Source organism: Gobio gobio (assembly GCF_949357685.1).
Source record: "Gobio gobio genome assembly, chromosome: 19".
In the NCBI taxonomy this organism is placed as follows: Eukaryota; Metazoa; Chordata; class Actinopteri; order Cypriniformes; family Gobionidae; genus Gobio; species Gobio gobio.
Window position 1 is genome coordinate 37,498,552 of NC_137112.1, and position 23,131 is coordinate 37,521,682.

The window sequence follows — 23,131 nt, forward strand, 5'->3', positions numbered from 1 at the left end:
ATACAATCTTTGAAAACAAGTCAATAATCTAAGAAGTGATTTTTTATATATATATATATATATATATATATACATATTATATATATGTGAGTACACACACCGATCAGGCATAACATTATGACAGGTCAAGTGAATAACACAGATTATCTCTTCATCACAGCACCTGTTAGTGGGTGGGATATGTTAGGCAGCAAGTGAATATTTTGTCCTCAAAGTTGATGTGTTAGAAGCAGGAGAAATGGGCAAGCGTAAGGATTTGAGCGAGTTTGACAAGGGCCAAATTGTGATGGCTAGACGACTGGGTCAGAGCATCTCCAAAACTGCAGCTCTTGTGGGGTGTTCCCGGTCTGCAGTGGTCAGTATCTATCAAAAGTGGTCCAAGGAAGGAACAGAGGTGAACTGGTGACAGGGTCATGGGTGGCCAAGGTTCATTGATGCACGTGGGGAGCGAGGGCTGGCCCGTGTGGTCCGATCAAACAGAAGAGTTACTGTAGCTCAAGTTGATTAAGAAGTTATTGCTGGTTCTGATAGAAAGGTGTCAGAATACACAGTGCATCGCAGTTTGTTGTGTATGGGGCTGCATAGTTGATGGCCGGGTGCATGTGCGTCGGTTACCTGGGGAACACATGGCACCAGGATGCACTATGATGGCAAGCCGCCGGAGGCAGTGTGATGCTTTGGGCAATGTTCTGCTGGGAAACCTTGGGTCCTGCCATCCATGTGGATGTTACTTTGACACGTACCAGCTACCTAAGCATTGTTGCAGACCATGTACACCCTTTCATGGAAATTGTATTTGTCTGGTGGCTGTGCCTCTTTCAGCAGGATAATGCACCCTGTCACAAAGCAAAAAATGGTTCAGGAATGGTTTTTAGAGCACAGCAAGTTTGTGTTGACTTGGCCTCCAAATTCCCCAGATCTCAATCCAATCGAGCATCTGTGGGATGTGCTGAACAAACAAGTCCGATCCATGGAGGTCCCACCTCGCAACTTACAGGACTTAAAGGATCTGCTGCTAACATCTTGGTGACAGATACCACAGCACACAATCAGGGGTCTAGTGGAGTCCATGCCTCGACGGATCAGGGCTGTTTGGGCAACTAAAGGGGGACCAACATAATATTAGGATATATAATATATCAATGTTATGCCTGAGGTGTGTATATATATATATTTTGCAGTGTATACACTGATTTAAAATGTGTTCATCATCAGTATCCATGGGTTCTGATACACAAGTTGTCCAAACGTTGGCACCAGTGAACCAGATCAGAAGTTTTCTTTGTTGAATATAAATTCAGCTCCAGATTCTGTGTGTGAAAGACACTGCTTCCCCAGAGTTGTGGCCAGTGCCGTAGGACCGCATAGGAAAACACCAACTTTTGAACTGAGAGAAGGAAGAACAAGACATACTAATACTCAGCAAGTGTAGAAAGGCTTTAAAATGTGCACTTTACTAAAGCAAGAAGCTGTGGTTTACGGTTAGTTTAGAACAGCCAAGGGGCGTTGTTAGGCACGACTAGAGTAATTTACAATGGCTTTGAATGTGGCTCAACCAATCATAATCAAGGACAGGAACAATCCATTTTAGAATGCTTTATTTAGCACACTCTACATACCCTGGGTGTTGGGTAGCGATGGTACTGAACTCATTGTCCCAGTTGGGTTTACCATACCGAGTCTTCTGCTTAAGCCCAGTGATAGGATCATCCTCCGCCTCATATTGAACCCTAAGGTGGGCCGCCTTTAAATAGTAATCAAAATGAGTATCACAGTACTTTTGTATTTCAGTGAAGTTCAAAATGATTTACATTATCTGCCATTCATCTTTTCACCCACCTCAGTGTCTTTCCAGCGTGTGAGATAGATGTTGTAACTGAGAAAATCACTCATGTTTTTCTCCGTCATCTGTCTTTCCAAACTCTGCAGCAGGTCTGCGAACCATTCAAAAGCCTGTGTCTCCGGACACAGCCAATAGAAATAGATCTGCACGGGTCAAAGGTCAGAACATTAACCCTTGCAATCCGCATTGATTACATTGCTCGACTTTCAGACTAGTGGAAAGAAAACATCTAAAATAGACGTTTAAGTATTTATTTTATTACAAAACATCTTATTTTTGAGGGTCACATGTGAGTACAGTAGTTAAAAATTAATATTATAAAGCGACGAGAATATTTTTAGTGTGGCAAAAAAACGAAATAACGACATAGTGAGTTCAAAACACTGCTTCATGAAGCTTTGAGCGTTATGAATCAGCGTTTCGAATCATGATTCGGAGCATTATGAATCAGCGTGTTGAATCATGATTCGAGGCGTTATGAATCTGCGTTTCAAATCATGATTCGGAGCATTATGAATCAGCGTGTTGAATCATGATTCAGAGCGTTATAAATCAGTGTATTGAATCATGATTCGGAGCGTTATGAATCAGCGTGTTGAATCATGATTCGAAGCGTTATGAATCAGTGTTTCGAATCATGATTCGGAGCGTTATGAATGAGCGTGTTGAATCATGATTCGGAGCGTTATGAATCAGCGTGTTGAATCATGATTCGGAGCGTTATGAATCAGCGCTTCGAATCATGATTCGGAGCGTTATGAATCAGCGTGTTGAATCATGATTCGGAGCGTTATGAATCAGCGTGTTGAATCATGATTCGGAACGTTATGAATCAGCGTGTTGAATCATGATTCGGAGCATTATGAATCAGTGTTTCGAATCATGATTCAGGGTGTTATGAATCAGCGTGTTGAATCATGATTCGGAGCGTTATGCGTGTTGAATCATGATTCGGAGAGTTATGAATCAGCGTTTCGAATCATACAGAAAAATTATCAAAAATACAGAAAAAACTGTAATGTTGTGAAATATTATTACAATTTAAAATAATGGTTATCTATTTTAATATACTTTGTAATAAAATGTATTCTTGTGATGGAAAAACTGAATTTTCAGCATCATTACTCCAGCCTTCAGTGTCACATGATCCTTCAGAAATCTTTTCTAACAATATAAATCTTTACTATCACTTTTGATCAATTTAACACATCCTTGCTGAATAAAAGTATTAATTTCTTTCAAAAAAAGAAAGAAAAAAAGGACTGCCATCAAACTTTGGAACGGTAGTGTATATTTTTACAAAAAATACATATAAAATAAATGCTGTTCTTTTTAAACGTTTTATTCAACAAAGAATCCCGAAAAAACTATCACAGGTTATAAAAAAAATTATTCAGCAGCACAATGGTTTCCAACATTGATAATAAATCAGCATATTGGAATGATTTCTGAAGGATCATGTGACACTGAAGACTGAAGTAATGATGCAGAAAATTCAGCTTTGCAAAAATATATATTTTAAAGTATATTCAAATAGAAAACTATTATTTTAAATTGTAATAACATTTCAACATTTTTTGTATTTTTGATCAAATAAATGCAGGCTTGGTGAGCATAAGAGACTTCTTTTAAAAACATTAAAAATAGTAAAGTTTCCAAACTTTTGACCAGAATTAATATTGTAAATAATTATTTGTGAAAAGTATTAAATATGCTGGTGTTGGCTGGGTAAAGAGTTAAAAATGAATCTTTACTGTTGTTATTATAGTTAGCGTCCTTGCTGTGAACTGGCCTTAAGACTGTAAAATAAAGTGGCATCTGCAAACAAAGATGTTGTTCTGTCGTTCAAAATTTGAAAAGCTAAAATTAGTGTTGTTTATCACCTTTTTGGTGAAGACGTTTTTGTTCTCCTGGACGTGTTTGTACCACACAGACTTCAGAACTGAAGCGAAAGGTGTCACACCAATACCGCAACCAACCAGCATCACAACTTCATAACGAAAGACATCTTCACTGGCCGTCCCGAACGGCCCATCCACAGCCACCCTACACAGAGAACAACAGACAGCCATTATGAATGGCAAACTAGCAAATTCTTTGCCAGGTGTTTCACAGAAATAACTGAGCATTGCATTGTTCGCTTATCATGTTGTATCATTTTTTCTCTTCCAGTTACTGAAGGAGGAAGAAATTAGGAAACACATAAGAAACAGCAACAAAAATTCACAAATGTTGAAATCTGCGTATTTCCTACCATCTTCTCAAACAGAAATCTGGTCTTCCCACACTTCTCGTTTTTTCAACTGTGATAGTACACACACACATCCCCTTTTTACACACGTATTTTCCCATTTTACAAGTGAAACTCATTAGTACTATTTGAAACACTGCATCTGTTATTCGACTTCCACAAGAAAAACATGATATTAAAGAGATAGTTCACCCAAAAATGATCATTTGCACATTATTTATTCACCTTCATGTTGTTCCAACCCTGTATGCCTTTCTTTTATCTGCAGATGAGGAAATTATGAAGAATATTCTTAGCCATTCAAAATGATACATACGTAAATGATGACGGAATGTTCTCCATTTTTGTGTGAACTCACTCTTTAAATAACTCATCAGTCACTTTAATATCTTACTTCGGTAGTGTCCAAGCATCAAGCACCACAGTCTTGTCCCCTCCACAGGCAGTATAAAGGGCTTGTGTCCAATCCCCTGCAATTCGGATATGCACGCTAAGGTGGTCTTCCTCCGGGGCAGAGGTCAGGGTGAAGGGATGCCACTCTAAGTGAGAGATCGACGGGCACTGGATGAAAACATACTGACCGACCTCCATCTTAAAGCCCTTCTTCTTCATCTGCAGCTCAAGGGTTTTGGAAGGGTGCGTCACTACCTGTAAAGTGGCGTAATATGGTGAGAGGGGAAGAATTTCATTGGTTGCTTACTTGCTTGCTTATCAAATAACTTGATTTACTAACCTTGGTGATCACCACTTTCTGCTTTGAGCGATAGAAGCGCACCAGTCTCTCGCAGACATATAGAAACATGGGGCCAACCACCCACTTCCACGTCTGTAAGAGGAAGTACATATTTTGTAAATGCTGCCAAAAATATGTAAGTATATGTGCTAAATGCATTTGAGGTTATTATAGAAGCTTGTTGCCACCAAGGAATAAAAAATAAACAAGGTAATTGTGAGAACATTTTAAATTAAGACACAATTTACTAGTTTTAGTTTAAATTGTGCCCACAAACTAAAATTGTGTTCCCACAACTTATTAATTTGTTTCCTCAATCAAGTAAATCATGGCCATGTTGTAATTCACTAATTCATTCCCTTGTTTTGAGTTAAAGGGATAGTTCACCCAAAAATGAAAATTAGCCCATGATTTACTCACCCTCAAGTCATCCGAGGTGTATATGACATTCTTCTTTCAGACGAATAAAATCTGAGTTATATTAAAAATGTTCTGGCTAATCCAAGCATTATTATAGCAGTAATAGTTGCTCTGTTTTTGAAGTCCATAAAAAATGCATCAGTCCGTCAAATAACGTGCTCCACACGGCTCCGGGGTGTTAATAAAGGCATTCTGAAGCGAATCGATGCGTTTGTGTAAGAAAAATATCCAAATTTAAAAATGTATTTCAGTCTTTTCTATGGCTCTGCTTTCAGCCGTCCCTGCGCCATCACTTCCGGCGAATAAGGTCAAAATACATGCAAAATACTGGCGCGATCATAGATATATTCATAGATTCCTCATTAGTGCCTGAGCGGATCGGTCGAATGAGGCATCTACGTATATATATATATCTTTGATCGCGCCAGTATTTTGACCTTATTCGCTGGAAGTTATGTCGCTGGGAATACTAGATGACATTTGTCTGATAAGATTACAATAAACAATAAAATTACATAAATACTGTTCGGTTTCTCGCAGAAACCGATCGTTTCGTGTCTTAAGACATCAGTGTGTCGCCACGAGCCGCATGGTTTAATTTGGATTCGTATGTCTATGTGTTTTTCCTCTCATTGCTCTCATACTCTAAAATATCCCCATTGACGTGCATTATACGACTTTCACACTGCAAAGGTTGGAGTTAAAAATCTTAATTTGTGTTCTATTGAAGAAACAAAGACACCTACATCTAGGATGCCCTGGGGGTAAGCAGATAAACATAAACATTTTGTTTTTGGGTGAACTATTCCTTTAACTTAAACATATGAAAAATGTATTACAACATAGCCACAATTAATCAAAACAAAGGGAATGAATTATGATATTGTGCACATGATTTAGTAAAACAAGGAACAAATTATTATATCATGCGCACGATTTTCTTAAAACAAAAATTAGTAAAACATGCTGACGTATTAATAAGTGCAGGTCTCCGTAAAATATAAACTCAGAATTGTGAAAAAAGTCAGAATTGTGAGATGATAAGTCACAATAACATTTTTAATCGCAAGTTTATATCTCACAATTCAGTTTTCTGAAAAATAAAAGTCTGAATTGTGAGATACACCTCTAGAAATTTTACGTTCCTAGAACGCTCTCAGAACGTTCCCGCTGGTGTAATGTTCTCCGCCTGGTAATGTTCTGAGACCACCGTGATGTGGAGTTGTTTAAAGGGTTCGGGGTGACGTTATTTGGCGAACCTTCGTGGAACATTCAGGATGTTTTCGGAATGTTTATGGGACCATATTTTATTTGGAAATGTGATGTTCCTAGAACGTTCTCAGAATGTCCCCGCTGGTATCAAGGGCGTCACCTGCCTGGTAACGTTCCGAGACGGTCATGATGGGGAGTTCTTTTAAGGGTTGGGGGACGTTATTTGGCGGACCTTCAGGGAAGGTCTAATTCATACTCTAGACCATTACTATAGGACGTTTCCTCTAGATCTCTACACTACATTCCTATAACGTTTATAACGCTATAACAGACCAACCTAGGGGACCAACATTCTTTTGTTCCTATTTAGGTCCTTCCATCACGTTTACTGAATGTGAGAAAAAAAGAATTGTGAGATTAAAGTCAAAATTACCATTTTAATTGTTTTATTCTGAGGCGGAAAAACAAGCTTCCATAAATTATAGACTGTATGTGAGATTGAGATTATATTATGATATACCATCGGTGCGTTCCCAGCAAAGACAGGTTCAGGGCAGTTGGTGCCATTTTGACCCCAGGTCTCAAACTGGCTGTGACATTCAATTGGGTCGTGCACTTTTACACTTTCAAGAGTCTGGCCTCGCACAATACGCCTACACAGACATACTGTTATTGCATAAATAATGCATGATATTATGTGCCTGTCAACATGTACTGTATTATGACTGAGATGTGCCATCAATTAACATGCTGCTAGAAAACCTGCCTTTTATTAGCTTAAAAATGTAAGCCCAACCATATGTGTTCACTAGAATGAATAAGCAGAAATGAGTAGGTGTTTTCAAATAATCCCCTATTAGCACCCAGCAGCAAAAGACATTGTGAGACTGACAGTGAAGGGGAGCAAGTGGAAAGTTAATAATTGCTCGACTTTATACTGTACAAATCAAAATAAAAAGAGTAGCATCCAAACATTCCATAATCTGGAGGATTCAGTGCTTAAATCACATATTTACATATTACTATATTCAGATTCAGTTGATCAATGTTTATCTTAAAATGTAATTTATTCCTGTGATATCATTACTCCAGTTTTCAGTGTCACATAATCCTTCAGAAATTATTCTAATGTGCTGAATTTATGAAACAGGATAATCTAATCTATCATATTGTGACATTCAGATTTTGTTTCGATTAACAAAAAAATAAAAATATGAATTGAATGAAACCCTCACCCGACTCCATGAAGCACCAAACCAATGAAAAAGACGATGAACAGGTGATGGGTGAACCAGAACACTTCGAAATATGACCTTCTGATGACCTCCATGGAGGAAGTGATGATGAGGATGAGGGCGAGGGTGATGACCACCCCCGTCAGTCCTGCTATAGTTGTGAACATCACTATGGTTGGGTTCTGGGAAATCCAAAACACCAAAAATGACCATGTAAAACATAGGTAGAGTAGACCGCAAAAATCAATATTGTGCAGTTTTCAGACTGATATACACTACCATTCAAAAGTTTGGGGTCTGTACGTTTTTTTCTTTTTAAAGAAATGAGTGATTAGTGAAATTAATCGCGATTAATCGCATCCAAAATAAAGGTTAATGTTTACATAATATATGTGTGTGTACTGTGTATAATTATGATGTATTAGGGCTGGGCGATAAACAATAACGATATGTATCGCGATAGACACGTAATCGATATCAATAAAAAATTTGTTCGATAAAACGTTCAATATTTTTTTTTCTTCGTTGGATGAAACCAGAGGTTGCGAAGCAAGTTTGGTTGCATGAACAAAGGCACTTGCTCTCTGGTAACCAAGCAACGTAAGGAGTGACAGGCTAACAGCCAATCATGTAACTGTATCAGGTTTGGTTGCGCCATATCGTTGTCTTGTGTTGGATTTATTCTCAGTAAACAGAACCGGCGTGGACTGATAAGTGGAAAATGAGCACCGCAGCGAGCGAGGAAATTGTTGATAAAACAGGAAAACAAGTCAGCTCGCTAGTATGGCAGTTTTTTGGATTTTATAAGTCTGACCGTAGTCAGATGTCGTCTGCAAATTATGCAAGACTGTCTTATTTATACTTTCGTCTGGCTCCGCAGCGCGAGCCTCCGCTGACAGCGGGCGCGCGCCTCGTTCGTTTGGGGAAGTGTTTATACTCGACACGCTCGCTGTTGTGCTATTCCTGACTTTGGCTGAATCGGAAATCGCCCCCTAAACCCTCAATCACTATTCCTTGCTTTAATCTACTAATACAGTTCACTTGAAGGAGTGAATGAAGACAAGTGAGCGAATTCGGACAGCCGCTGTGTGTACATCAGCTGTACACTCGTTATTGCGGTGCAAAGTGGGATATAATGAGTGCACTCAATAACGCCCACTATGGTTTCGGACAACACTACAAATGGCTGTCCCCTCAAATAATGCCCTATTTAAGGGTATAGGGAGTGAAAATATATGTATATATTTAAGAAAAAAGTGTTATATATATATAAAATATTTATATTAACATATAATATAAATTATATAAATATATATACAGTATACACATGCAAATATTTCTTAAATATATACACGCATGCGTGTGTATTCAAATATATATCATAAATATACACAGTACACACACATATATTATGTAAACACAAACTTTTATTTTGGATGCGATTAATCACGATTAATCGTTTGACAGCCCTACAATTAATCCTTTTATTCAGCAAGGACATTAAATTGATCAAAACTGGCAGTAAAGAGATATCAAAAAAAATTATATTTCAAGTAAATGCTGTTGTAGTTGCTCAATTACATTAACTATAAATAAAGTAGATTTTTATAGCAGTCATAGGATGTGTGTTAATCGTGTTTCATCATTGCACTATACATGTTTTGTTATGATCATAAGCTTTTCATCCTCTCAATGTTCTATTTCTGGCTATTGTCCTCTGGGTCATCAACACTATGGCAACAGAATTTTTAAAAATCATGTGATCACAACATCAGCGGCAACATGATGGTTATGTGATGTAACCGTGGGTGGAAGTGGGAGGTATCCTACGGGGCTGAAGTGAGATCAGTTGGAGGTTCCTTGTGTAATGAGCAGGTGCTGCGCCAGAATCAGTAACTCTTACACAAAAGTGTGTAACTCTTACACAAACAGCGTGTGACCGAAATGAGTGAAAACCTTGCAAAACTTGCTGGAAAGACTCACCGTCTCATTGCTTCTGATGGGGTTCAAGTAGGATCGGTTGTCATTGTTGCCAATCTGAGAGAGCACATAAGGCAGGTCACTGCTGTTGATCATAAGCTGGGAATCCATGAATCTCTCAAAGTTGAACAGGTGAGCTATGATGTGGATCGCTGGGAGAATATACAAGAAATCACCAGCAAGTAAATACAGTATATTCATAAAATAGCATGCATGCAAGACCTTTTGGTTACATTGTAAAATATGACTAAAGATTATTGGAGTACATTTAACACTGCCTGTCAGTGGTCAAGTTTGGAATAATTAAGTGTTTTTGAAAGTCATCAAGGCTACATTTATTTGATTTAAAAAAAAAAAATACAGTAAAAACAGTAATATTGTGAAATAGTATTACAATTTAAATTCACTTTTCTATTTAAATATATTTTAAAATGTCATTTATTCCTGTTATGGCAAAGCTGAATTTTCAGCATCATTACTCCAGTCTTCAGTGTCACATGATCCTTCAGAAATCATTCCAATATGGTGATTTGCTGCTCAATTAATATCAATAAATATTGGTGCTCAATTATTGTGTTTTTTATTATCAATGTTGAAATATTTTTGTGGAAATCGTGATACTTTTTTTGATGAACAGAAAGTTGAAAAGAACAGCATTTATTTAAAATAGAAATCTTTTGTAACATTATAAATATCTTTACTGTCACTTTATATCAATTTAATGCATCCTTGCTGAATAAAAGTACTAATTTCTAAAAAAAAAAAAAAAAAAAATTGTTATCCAAAAACTTTTGAATAATAGCAGTACAGCTGTTTTCAACTTTGATAATAATCATAAATGTTTCTTGAGCAGCAAATCATCATATCAGAATGATTTCTGAAGGATCATGTGACACTGAAGACTGGAGTAATGATGCTGAAAATTCAGCTTTGCCATCACAGGAATAAAGGACATTTTAAAATATTTTTAAATAGAAAACAGCTATTTTAAATTGTAATAATATTTCCCAATATTTTTTTTTTTGATCAAATAAATGCAGCCTTAGTTGGAATAAGATACTTCACTGTGAAAAATGCTGGGTTAAAAACAACCCAAGTTGGGTTGAAAATGTACTAACCCAGCAATTGGGTTGTTTTAACCCAGTGAAGAGGTCGTTTTAACCAAGCAATTGGGTTGTTTTAAGCAAACATTTAAACTAACCACAGGGATAAAAACAACACATTCACTGGGTTAAAACAAGTCCATTTTCAACCCAACTTGGGTTGTTTTTAACCCAGCATTTTTTCGAGTGTCATTTCAAAGGCATTCAAAAAATTTATTAATTAACCCCCAGAGTGAAAATTGTTTCTACACCAATTTTTTTCCCCAGTGTAGTTCAGATTTTAGGTTTAGTGATATTTTAGAAAGATTTGAAAAATCGAGAATTTATATATTTATATATATATATATATATATATATATATATATATATATATATATATATATATATATATATATATATATATATATATATATATATATATATATATATATATATATAAATATATATATATATATATATAAATAAATATATATATATATATAAATAAATATATATATATATATATATATAAATAAATATAAATAAATATATATACATATATATAAATAAATATATATATAAATAAATAAATATATATATATATATATATATATAAATATATATATATATATATATATATATATATATATAAATAAATATATATATAAATAAATAAATAAATAAATATATATATATATATATATATATATTTATTTATTTATTTATTTATTTATATATTTATTTATATATTTATATATATATATATATATATATATATATATATATATATATATATATATATATATATATATATATATATATATATATATATATATATATATATATATATATATATATATATATATATATATATATATATATATATATATATATATATATATATATATATATATATATATATATATATATATATATATATATATATATATATATATATATGGGAAAGGATTTAAGCATGATAACTAAGTGAGAGTGTCTTTCTTACAGTACCTGTGTGAAAGGCAATCATGTAGGCCACCAGCTTGTGGAAAGTGAGGTTTCTGTCTAGCTGACGGGCTGCAGTGCGACTACAGTACTGTGAACACATACACATATTGTTAATGAGGAGATTCAGACACTTTTCATTATCTGAAGTGGTTAAGCCTTTCACTTTCGCTGTGCTGCTCCTCGCCTGACCTGTATGGATCCGCGTAGGAATGAGAGCAGGTTTCTGCAGACGGGCAGCAGGATCAGCATGCAGTTGAAATTCAGACATGCAGCTGGAGCTCGGGCCCAAGAGAGAGCATGCTGGGGGCACAGAGACAGACAGAGAGAGAGAGAGAGTGAGAGAGAGAAGTGGAAGTTTCATTTCCTATTTCCTATCTGATGCATTCAAATATATTCCTTAGGCTTAGAGATAAAATGTAACAACATTTTACAGAAACACTGTACTTTTATACTTCTGAGCAGAATCTAATACATTAGCATAGGAATTAAAGTACAATATACAAACAAGAAATAAGATTAAAAATATAATTTTATATAATTCACACTTAACATTATTTTAAACTACATAAATTATTACAATTACAAATTATAAAATATACAAAAAGAAAACACACTGGCATCAATATAATAATTTGCATTAACATATTAATACAATTACAACAATACAGGTATTATATGAATACACTAATGAACAAATTAAATATTGAAATAAATTTGACACTTACCCCAAGAATGACTCTAGTATAGTAGTATCTGTCGATCAAAAATGCCATGTAAAAATGCACAAAGAGAAACGCATTGATGCCGAGCCACACAAGCTGAAAAACAGAACGGAGGGCGTTTAAAGAGATGTTGTAGACTGGTTAAAAGTAATTAACGTATGAAACATTAACAGTATCTCTGTTCTTTCGTATGTTTAACAAATAATTGTACGTTAATAAAAAGCTCCTAATTTAAAGAATCCAAATATTTTTAAAAGTTAATTTAAATAAGAAACCAATCCTAAAATCTTATTTCCAAAGCTTACAATAACAAAAATGGATAGCCCTTCATTTGCAGCAAAGTTCCCCATGATGTCGAGCTGTGTAGTAAGAGAAGATCAAGAGAGAATTTGAAAAAAAGCCACAAGACAAACTGGGATTTGGTATATAAAGCACAGAAGCAAGTCAGGAAATATTGTCACAAATGTGAGCCCATCAGAAACCACCAAGCGAAGTTCCTCAACCCCAAAGGGGCTGGGTCAGGTGAACTCTCACTTCTCTTTCTGTTTTATAGTTCAGCCTGAAGTTTAGTCTTTAGTATAATGTTAGTTGTAAGTGGTTATATGATTTAAATCAGTTCCTGCATGTGTTAGTCTTTTGGTAAACAATTAATTAAAAGCATCACAAAACATTGCACCCCCTCCCCCCACACATAGAGAGATAGATAGATAGATAGATAGATAGATAGATAGATAGATAGATAGATAGATAGATAGATAGATAGATAGATAGATAGATAGATAGATAGATAGATAGATAGATAGATAGATAGATAGATAGATAGATAGATAGATAGATAGATAGATAGATAGATAGATAGATAGATAGATAGATAGATAGATAGATAGATAGATAGATAGATAGATAAATAAACTGCCCTTTCATGGACAAAATATCATTCTCCTTTATTATTTTATTATGGGTTTAGCTGACAGTTGCACAAAAGCAGTGATGTGCTCTATACAGTGCTTATGGACATGTTTTAAGGGAGTTTCCCAATGCAACCCTGACCACAGTCTTGCAAAATAAATGAACTCAATTCATTCAACACCCCAGAGGGGGGCAGTAAAGTTAGGATACAATCATCTACTGCCCTCTATGAAAATAATGACATTTTATACTTTTTGTAGAAAAAAAAATGAGAACAATGTGCAAAAGAGGGTCCCAGATGAGACGAGTGCAAAGACGAGTGTAAACAACAGAAAGAAAAAACAATCAATTAAGTTATTCTTTGCGGTATTATTAAGGTTCTGGCAATTTTCCCAACTGTAATCTTTACCATTCATAAATCCTTACATATTGAAAGCATATTTAGGCAATTACTTGAATTTAGGCCATATGTTGCCATAAGACAGGACACTGTCATATGACCAATCAGAACTAATTCCACAGTCTTACTATTTTTGATGGAATATGGAAGCTTGTTTCCGCCACAGAATTAAACGTTTTAAAAGATAATTGTGAACTTTTTTATCTCACAATTGTGAGTTTTACATCTGGCAATTCTGATGGTTTTTTTCCTCAGAATTATAGTCAGAATAAAGTCAGAATTATGATATATGAAGTGAAAATTGAGAGTTATAAAATCTAAATTTTGAGTTATAAAGTCAGATTTGGAAGATATAAAGTCAGAATTGTGAGTTATAAAGTCAGATTTACGAGATATAAAGTCAGAATTGTGAGTTACAAAGTCAGATTTGCGAGATATAATGTCAGATTTGCGAGATATAAAGTCAGAATTGTGAATTATTGTCAGATTTGCGAGATATGAAGTCAGAATTGTGAGTTACAAAGTCAGATTTGCGAGATATAAAGTCAGAATTGTGAATTATAAAGTCAGATTTACGAGATATAAAGTCAGAATTGTGAGTTATAAAGTCAGATTTGAGAGATAAAGTCAGAATTATGATATATGAAGCCAAAATTGAGAGTTATAAAGTCAGATTTGCGAGATATGAAGTCAAAATTGTGTGATTAGAGCAATTAAAAAAATGTATATCTCACAATTCTGACTTCGTATCTCACAATTCTGACTTTATAACACGAAATTCTGACTTTATAACGCAAAATGCTGACTTTATTACTCACAATTCTGACTATATCTCACAAATCTGACTTTATATCTTTATATACATTTATATCTTTATATCATAGAATTGTGAGTAATAAAGTAAGCATTTTGTGTTACATAAAGTCAGAATTTCATGTTATTAAGTCAGAATTTCGTGTTATAAAGTCAGAATTTCGTGTGAGATACAAAGTCAGAATTGTGAGATATAAAATTTTGAATTGCTCACAATTCTGACTATAATCACGCATTTTTTACTTTATATCTCACAAATCTGACTTTATATCTTTATATACATTTATATCTTTATATCATAGAATTGTGAGTAATAAAGTAAGCATTTTGTGTTACATAAAGTCAGAATTTCATGTTATTAAGTCAGAATTTCGTGTTATAAAGTCAGAATTTCGTGTGAGATACAAAGTCAGAATTGTGAGAAAATTTTGAATTGCTCACAATTCTGACTATAATCACGCATTTTTTACTTTATATCTCACAAATCTGACTTTATAACTCACAATTCTGGCTATATCACTATATCACGCAATTCTGAGACAAAAAGTCAGAATTGTGAGATAAAGTCGCAATTAATTTTTTTAATTTTATTCTGTGGTGAAAACAAGCTTCCATAATAAACTGAGTATTAAGAACTACTAATAATGAACCTGAGAGGTTGCCAAGAAAGCAATGCCCTTAAGGTGATGGAAAAGTCAACGAAAGCTTATAACTTCGCAAATACAATCTTTTAAATAAAGCTGCTACATTAATATAACATTAATCACACCAAACAAGGGACAGAGCGCTCCCACATAACATGACAAAAGCAGCGGTTTCATCTTGTTAGGGAATTTCACATGCACTTCAGTGGCTCATGCTGGCTCATATGCTTTGTAAACCAAACAAGAAAACGTATATTCATCTGAAAGTTCACCAAACGTTGCCTCTTACATTCCCCCATAAGGCAGAAATCCTTTTCGTTTCAAACTTTTTCATTTCATTTCTCCCTATTGATCCTTAAAGGGCACTTCATGACAATGTTTTAAAGGGATAGTTCACCCACAAATGCAAATTCTGTCGCGGTTTATTCACCATCATATTCCAAACCTGCAGTCTTTCTGTCATCACTTACTCATGTTGTTCCAAACCTATAAGACTTTGGTTTGGAACTATCATCATTGAAAGGTTTCGGTCCCTACATTGAAATAACCGAAAGATCCAAAAAGGTCATAAAAGCATCGTAAAACGAATCCATCCAAGTCAAAATGTTAAATCAAAGTATTGTGAAGAGATACGATTGCTTTATATGATTTTTTATTTACATCTAAACAATGATCAACACATACATGCACATATGGTAAACACATATGCTTCACACACTCACGAGAACCGATGAGATTTGTTCTAGCTTCCGTGCTTACCATATGTGTAAGCCTTAATCATATAAAGTGATCATATCTATACTTTTCAACAAGACTTGGGTTAAACAGCTCGATTCAAATAGATTTGTTTTATGATGCCTTTATGACCTTGTTGGATCTTCTATGTATTGGACTTTCAATGGAGGGACAGAAACCTCTCAGGTTTCATTAAACTATCTTATTTTATGTATAGTGTGGGTTTGGAACACCATAAAGGTGAGTAAATGATGACAGAATTTTCATTTTTGGGTGAACCATCCCTTTAAGTTGTGCTTTGCTCACACGACACTGCACAAAGTCTGCCCGATGTCCCCTTTGGTAACGCAGGGTTGATCGTCTCCAATGTCTTTCCCTGGTGGTTTGGTCCTTGTGGAGTCCGGATGGGAAAGAGTCCCACGTATCAGGCAGAGCGATCCACAGCACTCCCAAAAGCCCTGGGCTGGACTGGATGAGAACAGTTGCCTGCAAGGGTGGCAGAACTGGTAAAAGAGCAACATAAAAAACACAGCCGTGGCATAACCCAACAACAGCAGTATTTCTAACACGGGAGCATCCACCCATTGGTAGAACTCAGTCCGGTAGACGTACCACATCAAAGTCAGCCCCGTGTTCTCGACAAAACGGAGGGAATAATACACTGCCACCCGCCTCCACGCCTGACCCTTATCGATCAGATCGGGGTCGTCCAATCTGAGCTGAACAGCAGACCAGCAGAACACGTTGATGCCAGCGTACAGGAAGGTCAGCAAGCAGAGGACGATAGTGGTCCCCACACGCGTCAACGTCTTCTCGATGTTCTCCGGGAATGGAGAGCGGCTGCTCCAGAAGAGAACCCACGGGCGGAGAAAGAACAGGACGAAGTTGGCTGACACCACCGGAAGCACCCACACCTTCAACACCGAGCTGAAGAGGACCAGCACGGTCACGCGCGTGGCGATCTCGAACCCTCGCCACAGGAACACGCAGAGGTACGCCAACGGACGCACGGACACTTCGTAGTCATCATAGCGTATCTTTATGGCGAGAATATTGCAGCGGAGGGCTCCATATACAATTGAGAGAAGGGAAATGACCATCAACGTGCCTGGTAGGGAGAGAAAAGAGTGAAACATAATCACTTTGAATCCAGTACAAACTTACTTTGTGGTTAAAAGCAATCGATCAAAGCTCTTGTGTCAGATATGTGGATAGGGAATAAACCACTCTCCTGTGTATGGAGGTACAAACCTGCAGAAAAAAAAAAGAAACAATTTTTTTATAAAGAAAAAAAAAAAAAATCTATTACAAAAATCAATTAAAAAATAAAATAAATCCCTCATTTCCATGTTGCTAAAAATAATATACATCTAATTATATATAATAATAAAAAGACTGAGTAAATAAATAATAAACTAAACACATATGGGAATAAATAAATATACAAATAAATAAATGCATGAATAAATAGAAAAGTAAAAGAAAAGTAAAAATATTAAAGTATAAAAATATTTAAAATAAATATTAAACTAAGCACATATGGGAATAAATATTAAAGAATTCATAAATAAACAAACAAACAAATAAATAAATAAATAAATACAGTACCTATATATATATATATATATATGTACTGTATTTATTTATTTATTTGTTTGTTTATTTATGAATTCTTTAATATATATATATAAATACAGTACATATATATATATATATACATATACATATATACATATATATATACATATACATATACATATATATATATATACATATATATATATACATATATATATACATATATATATACATATACATATATATATATATATATATATATATATGTACTGTATTTGTTTGTTTATTTATGGATTCTTTAATATATATATATATATATATATATATATATATATATATATATATATATATATATATATATATATATATATATATATATATATATATATATATATATATATATATATATATATATATATATATATATATATATATATATATATATATATATATATATATATATATATATATATATATATATATATATATATATAACTTTTTTTTTTTAAATCAATAAAAAAATTGAAATAAAAAATAAAATAAATCCCTCATTTCCATGTTGCTCAAAGAAAAGTAAAAATAATATACATATATAATAATAAAAATACTAAGTATATAAATAATAAACTAAAAACATGGGAATAAATAAATATAAAAATAATGAAGGCATAAATAAATATAAATAAATATAATATAAATAATAATAATAATAAAAAGGAATAAAAAAAAAGCATAACTCCCTTTCCCTTTCCATGTTGCTCAAAGAAAAAGAAAAATAATAAATGACCATAAGTAAATAAATAATAACCTAAACACATATGGGAATAAATAAATATAAAAATAAATGATTGCATGAATAAATAGAAAAGTAAAAGAAAAGTTAAAATATTAAAGTATAAAAATATTTCAAATAAATATTAAACTAAACACATATGGGAATAAATATTAAAGAATTCATAAATAAATAAATAAATACAGTCCAAACTGTATGTATGTATATATATATATATATATATTGTGTATAAAAAAATACAGAAAATAAATAATAAATAAAATAAATAAAAAAGTAAAAAATAATTGCACGACTAAATTTACAAAAAATGATCAAGTCATTTATTCTCATGTTATTATATTTATTTATTTATTAACATGGGAAGGTTTTGGCATCCATGAATGCAATGCACAATATGTTGCCATTCAGTTACATAATTTACTATGTTGTTTACTATTATTGTGAAGTAATAAAAGGATAGCAAAAGCAGACGCCCTGAAGGCCTAAATCCACCAGCAGTGCAAACATATGGCCTCTTTCAGCCTTCCATCTGATCTAAAGTCAGTCACCGTTTTATTACTCTGTGCCTTATGGGTAATGGGGTCAGACTGATTCACTGTCCATTATTATCTTCCATCTGTAATACTACTTCCAAGGACAGACTGCAAGGCTGGCAACACATTCCTCATGCAGAGCGATGACAACATATCTGCGGGGCAGAGTTGGGTCTATAAATCTTCATATTCAGTGTACAGCGCCAGCTGTCAACCATATACAGTGGGGTCCTACAGTCCAAATCACACTATTTTTCTTGCTTTGTAATAAAACGCACATTTTACATTTTCATTAATTCTATTACCAGCATAATATTATAAAGCGTTTTATATCAAAACCTTTCTTTCCTATAACTTTAAGTTTAAAGACAAAAACACTGTACATTGGCAGTATATTTTGCTTATTACTTTTCATGTATAATCCTAAAACTTTCTGTTTAGTTCCAGGTTAACAAAAAAATTATAACAAACATGAAAAAAATGGCTGTAGTGTTTTGTTGTATATTAGCAGTATATGTTGTTTATAATTTTTTTCATGTAAAATCCTTTCTATTTATTTCAGATGTATTTTTATCAAATAATACAAGCAAAAAATAAGTTTATAGTGAATAAACACAAAAGCTTTAGTCTTAGACAAACTATACATTGGAAACATAAATAGTTTATTGGTTATTTTCAGTGACTGTTCTTTGTTGTGTAGTGCTTCTGGGGATTTAATTAAATTAATGCATCTGTTGTCAAGTTTGTAAATTAGTTCTGTCTGTTGAAGCACATACTGTCTGAAAACACGCTATCTATTTTAGCTGATGTTCTCAGAAACAAAGTGTGCATCCTTGTGATAAGCAAGAGGAAATAGATAAGAACACCAGACGAAGTCATTTCAGAGGCATTAGATGAAACTCAAGCATGGGTGTAGAATGTATCACTGAGGGGAGCTTGTTAAATTTAGACGGGTGGCATGGGGTAGTTCCATCTTCAACAGAGAGGACTTAGAGATATTATTCTATGGAGAAAACTTGGAGAATATGCAAAAAAGACTGTGTACAGACAATACTTGTTGGGCGGAAACAATTACTCTCCCTGACATTTAACACTTTACAGATGTGGCGGAGAATGACAAAACTCATTAATGGTGAAACTCATAAGCTCATAAGCTTGCAATGCTCCATTTGGGAGCTGAACTTTATGAGGCCAGATAACAGAACGAAAACAAAAGTTTTTGTCATGCTCTAGAAACCCTTAAGATGATTCAAGAAGTCATTCTCATTCTGGAAATGTATTAGTCCAACATTTTGTTTTTTGATGTCGGCATGAAACGGTAGTTGCGACCATCTTCTCTTTCCTATTATGATATATAGTCTATGTGAAGCAGATAGAAAAAAAATGTAGGGTGGGACTTGATTTTGTCTATCTGGAATTGATTGGATGGTTGTGGTTTGCTATTGCTGTGATCTCATGAGATAGACATGTTGTCCTCCCCTCGTGGAAGATATTTTGATTAAAGAATACGAGGGCACATGAATAAAAATAAAAAAACACAGTCAGAACTGGAGCTCAACCAACTCCAGCCTTGGAGAAACTGTGTATCTGTGTATGTGCGTAGTATTCTGTGTTACAGGTCAGTATTAAAGGTGTACAATAGGCATCCTAGGGAGAGTGTCAGGATGTTGTTCTGGACAAGCTGGCGCCTGCTCCAGACCTGGAAGGTCACTACGTGCCTAATTCCAGGGGGGAAAGCGTAAACAAGTGATCTATGGAGAAATGTACTATGACTATCTATTTTCTCTTAGCCAATCAGAATCATTCAACCTGCAGTAATGACATAGACCTTGTAAAGAGCATAAATGTTGAGGAATTGTGTATACGAAAAAGGTAGAGGGAGCGCGGCCTACGAACTCCTTGTGAGACTTGAAGCTGGCTTCTGCTGATGAAACTGCAAACTAAGGCCCTGTCCCAAATGGCACACTTCATGTGCACTTTCGGTCTTGTGGACTTACAATGGCCACTGCGTACGCGTGTCCGTTAAGTCCACGAGACCGCAGGGTGTCCCATTTGTCATTTTAGGTCTCAGAAGGGTGCTCGCGAGCGCGCCCTTTAAGGTCGATATGCGCTCTCGATGCGCACTTATGGCGAGCCTGCACTGGTGCGAGCTACGCAGCGGACTTCTTCCCGGCAGTCAAAGCGGCATTACGTCGTGAAAGTGTGGACTCAGAGGAAGACTGTGAGGGTTTAGGGTGCCATTTCTTTAATTAATTGCACTCCTGACTCTTGCTCTTAATTCTTCACAACTGGTCTTGGGTCACACCAAACGCGAATAGAGCGTCTGGCGCGAGTGATTTCAATGTTAAGTCAATGGAAAGGCGCGTTGACGTGCGTCTGGAGGTCCCGCTGCGCAGAAGGCGCGTTTCGCGCGGCGCGAAGGACGCGAATCCGCCTCATTCGCGCGTCCAGTTCGCGCGAATTGAGCGTCTTGCGCGATACGCGCGTTACACGCGAGTGGTGCTTTTGTGCATTCACGCATTTGAAGCAAATTCGCGTCTGACGCCCGAGTTCAAAAATGTTAACTTTGTCGTCAATTCGCGCGGCATTATCAGGAGCCTGCTCGCTGCTGTCACGTGGTAAAGTGACGTGATGAGAAACCCTGCATAATTTAAAAATACTACTATTGTGTCACAAAATGTAGTTTTAAGACTTTTTCAGGTGGGAATGTAGTTGTTTAAAGCTCAAATCTGTGGTTTATTTATAAAGAGAGCGCCTATTTAAAAAAAAAAATCTTGTGTTTTTGGAGTTGTGAGATCAAGGCGATCACCGCTCAAAACCCCAGCGAGAGCAGCCCTTCCTCGGCTAGTCCTTCTGACGTTTGCCGCTGGCTCTGATGTCCTGTAGTGGTGCATCTTGTGTAGATCTAACGGGCGATCTTTGGTGTCATGAATCTATAATTTGTTGTCTGCCAAATCGTTTTGACTGAGGGCAAAGAGAAGTTTCATAACTTTATTTTTTAAGGATATTTAAATATACATGCAGTGAAGATAATGTAGGAGTTGCCTGGACCACATTTGTGTAGCTATCAAGCCTGTAGTGCTCCAGTCAGAAATTTAAGTTTCCGCGCCTCGATAGCCCCCCGGTGGCCGGTCCCAGTATAGCTCCTAAACCCCGCCTCTCCATGTATTTGAATGGAGAGCGAGACACACTAAACAATTAAATTACACTTCAAATAATTGTTTCCTAAAGATGGTTTCTGTCATTTAAGGCAGTTTTTATTACGATAATTTCATTTCAAGTGTTCGTTTTTTAAATAAGTTTAGTTTTAGTGAGTTATTTGATGCTATAAAAACGGGGGTGTGACGTCATGATTGACAGCTGAGATTGACGGCTTCTCTGAGTGAAGTTGTCACTGAGGCACCAACGGACTTTTTTCGGGATTTTTGGGAGGAGATTGGAGCTTAAGCTTTAATTTCTACATTCCCATAACTGTTTATTTCACACCAACACAATTAATTATTCTGCATCTGCGAGAGTGTGGGCGGGCTTTTGATAATCGCGCCTCTACTTCCTGTTCTCTACTGCGCAACTCCGGTCCCGAGATCGCTACTGCGCAGACTCGGTCCCAAGATGTCAGCGCCGTGAGCGGGCCTATGAAAGCTTCAACTATGGTCAACGGAAGTCAATGAAGTCGCGTCGTCCATATTTTTTTACGGTCTATGGTAGCTATTAATGTTTAATATATATTTTTAATGAAAATGAAAAGAGACAGAGTGGGGTTTTATGACATATTTCTCCTGGAGTGCCTTGAACGCGCGTCAATTTCGCTTCCAGGGCTCGATTTCCACGCGCGTCCTATTCGCCGCGGACGTGCGAATGCATTCAAAATGTTCGCGCGTGAAACTAGACGCGGTAGACGCGATTTTGACGCTCTATTCGCTTTTGGTGTGAACGCAGTGTAACAGTTTTGGTCCGCACCCTAACACTATACCAAAGAGTACTCGTGATCACGGATGTGTGTCAGAGTGTGAGAACATGAGTGTGTGTTCTCACCTCTACCGATGGACACCCCTTTCTGCAGCACACAGATGTAGAGCTGCAGTGTGAGCTGGGGTGCAGAGCCCAGGAAGGCCTGTATGACCGAGGTCCTGGCAAAAGCGGCTCTGTGCGTGACTAACTTTCCTTCTGCCTGTCCGACTTCCTGCTCCACCTCCTCAATCTGCCCTTCCTGGGGAATCTGCTTTTTACGGGTGATGGT

At 35.5% G+C, this 23,131-nt stretch overlaps 2 protein-coding genes across 4 annotated transcripts in view; both read right to left on the reverse strand.

Moving 5' to 3' along the window:
* Positions 1–56: 56 nt before the first annotated feature.
* On the reverse strand, positions 57–15,651 carry cybb (cytochrome b-245, beta polypeptide (chronic granulomatous disease)). The gene is made up of 14 exons (XM_079844728.1): positions 15,542–15,651; positions 12,792–12,845; positions 12,490–12,582; positions 11,954–12,064; positions 11,768–11,852; positions 9,678–9,826; positions 7,695–7,876; positions 6,980–7,112; positions 4,828–4,920; positions 4,489–4,742; positions 3,727–3,889; positions 1,840–1,986; positions 1,620–1,744; positions 57–1,387 (listed from the first exon to the last, which is right to left on the reverse strand). Exons 1-14 carry the CDS (start codon positions 15,584–15,586, stop codon positions 1,270–1,272), a joined length of 1,752 nt encoding a protein of 583 aa, XP_079700854.1. The 5' UTR covers positions 15,587–15,651; the 3' UTR covers positions 57–1,269.
* Positions 15,652–16,116: 465 nt separating this feature from the next.
* The window catches only part of xk (X-linked Kx blood group (McLeod syndrome)), a 12,545-nt gene continuing 5,530 nt past the window's right edge, over positions 16,117–23,131 (reverse strand). The window contains exons 2-4 of one of the 3 annotated variants that reach the window (XM_079844731.1): positions 22,927–23,131; positions 16,600–17,095; positions 16,117–16,490 (exon numbers count right to left, since the gene is read on the reverse strand). The exon at positions 22,927–23,131 is cut by the window's right edge and continues 58 nt beyond it. In XM_079844731.1, coding sequence (XP_079700857.1) covers positions 16,412–16,490; positions 16,600–17,095; positions 22,927–23,131 — 780 coding nt within the window. In that variant the 3' untranslated portion in view covers positions 16,117–16,411. Of the gene's footprint in view, positions 17,096–22,926 lie in introns of all 3 variants that reach the window. The other 2 variants (XM_079844730.1, XM_079844729.1) reach the window with 2 other exon arrangements.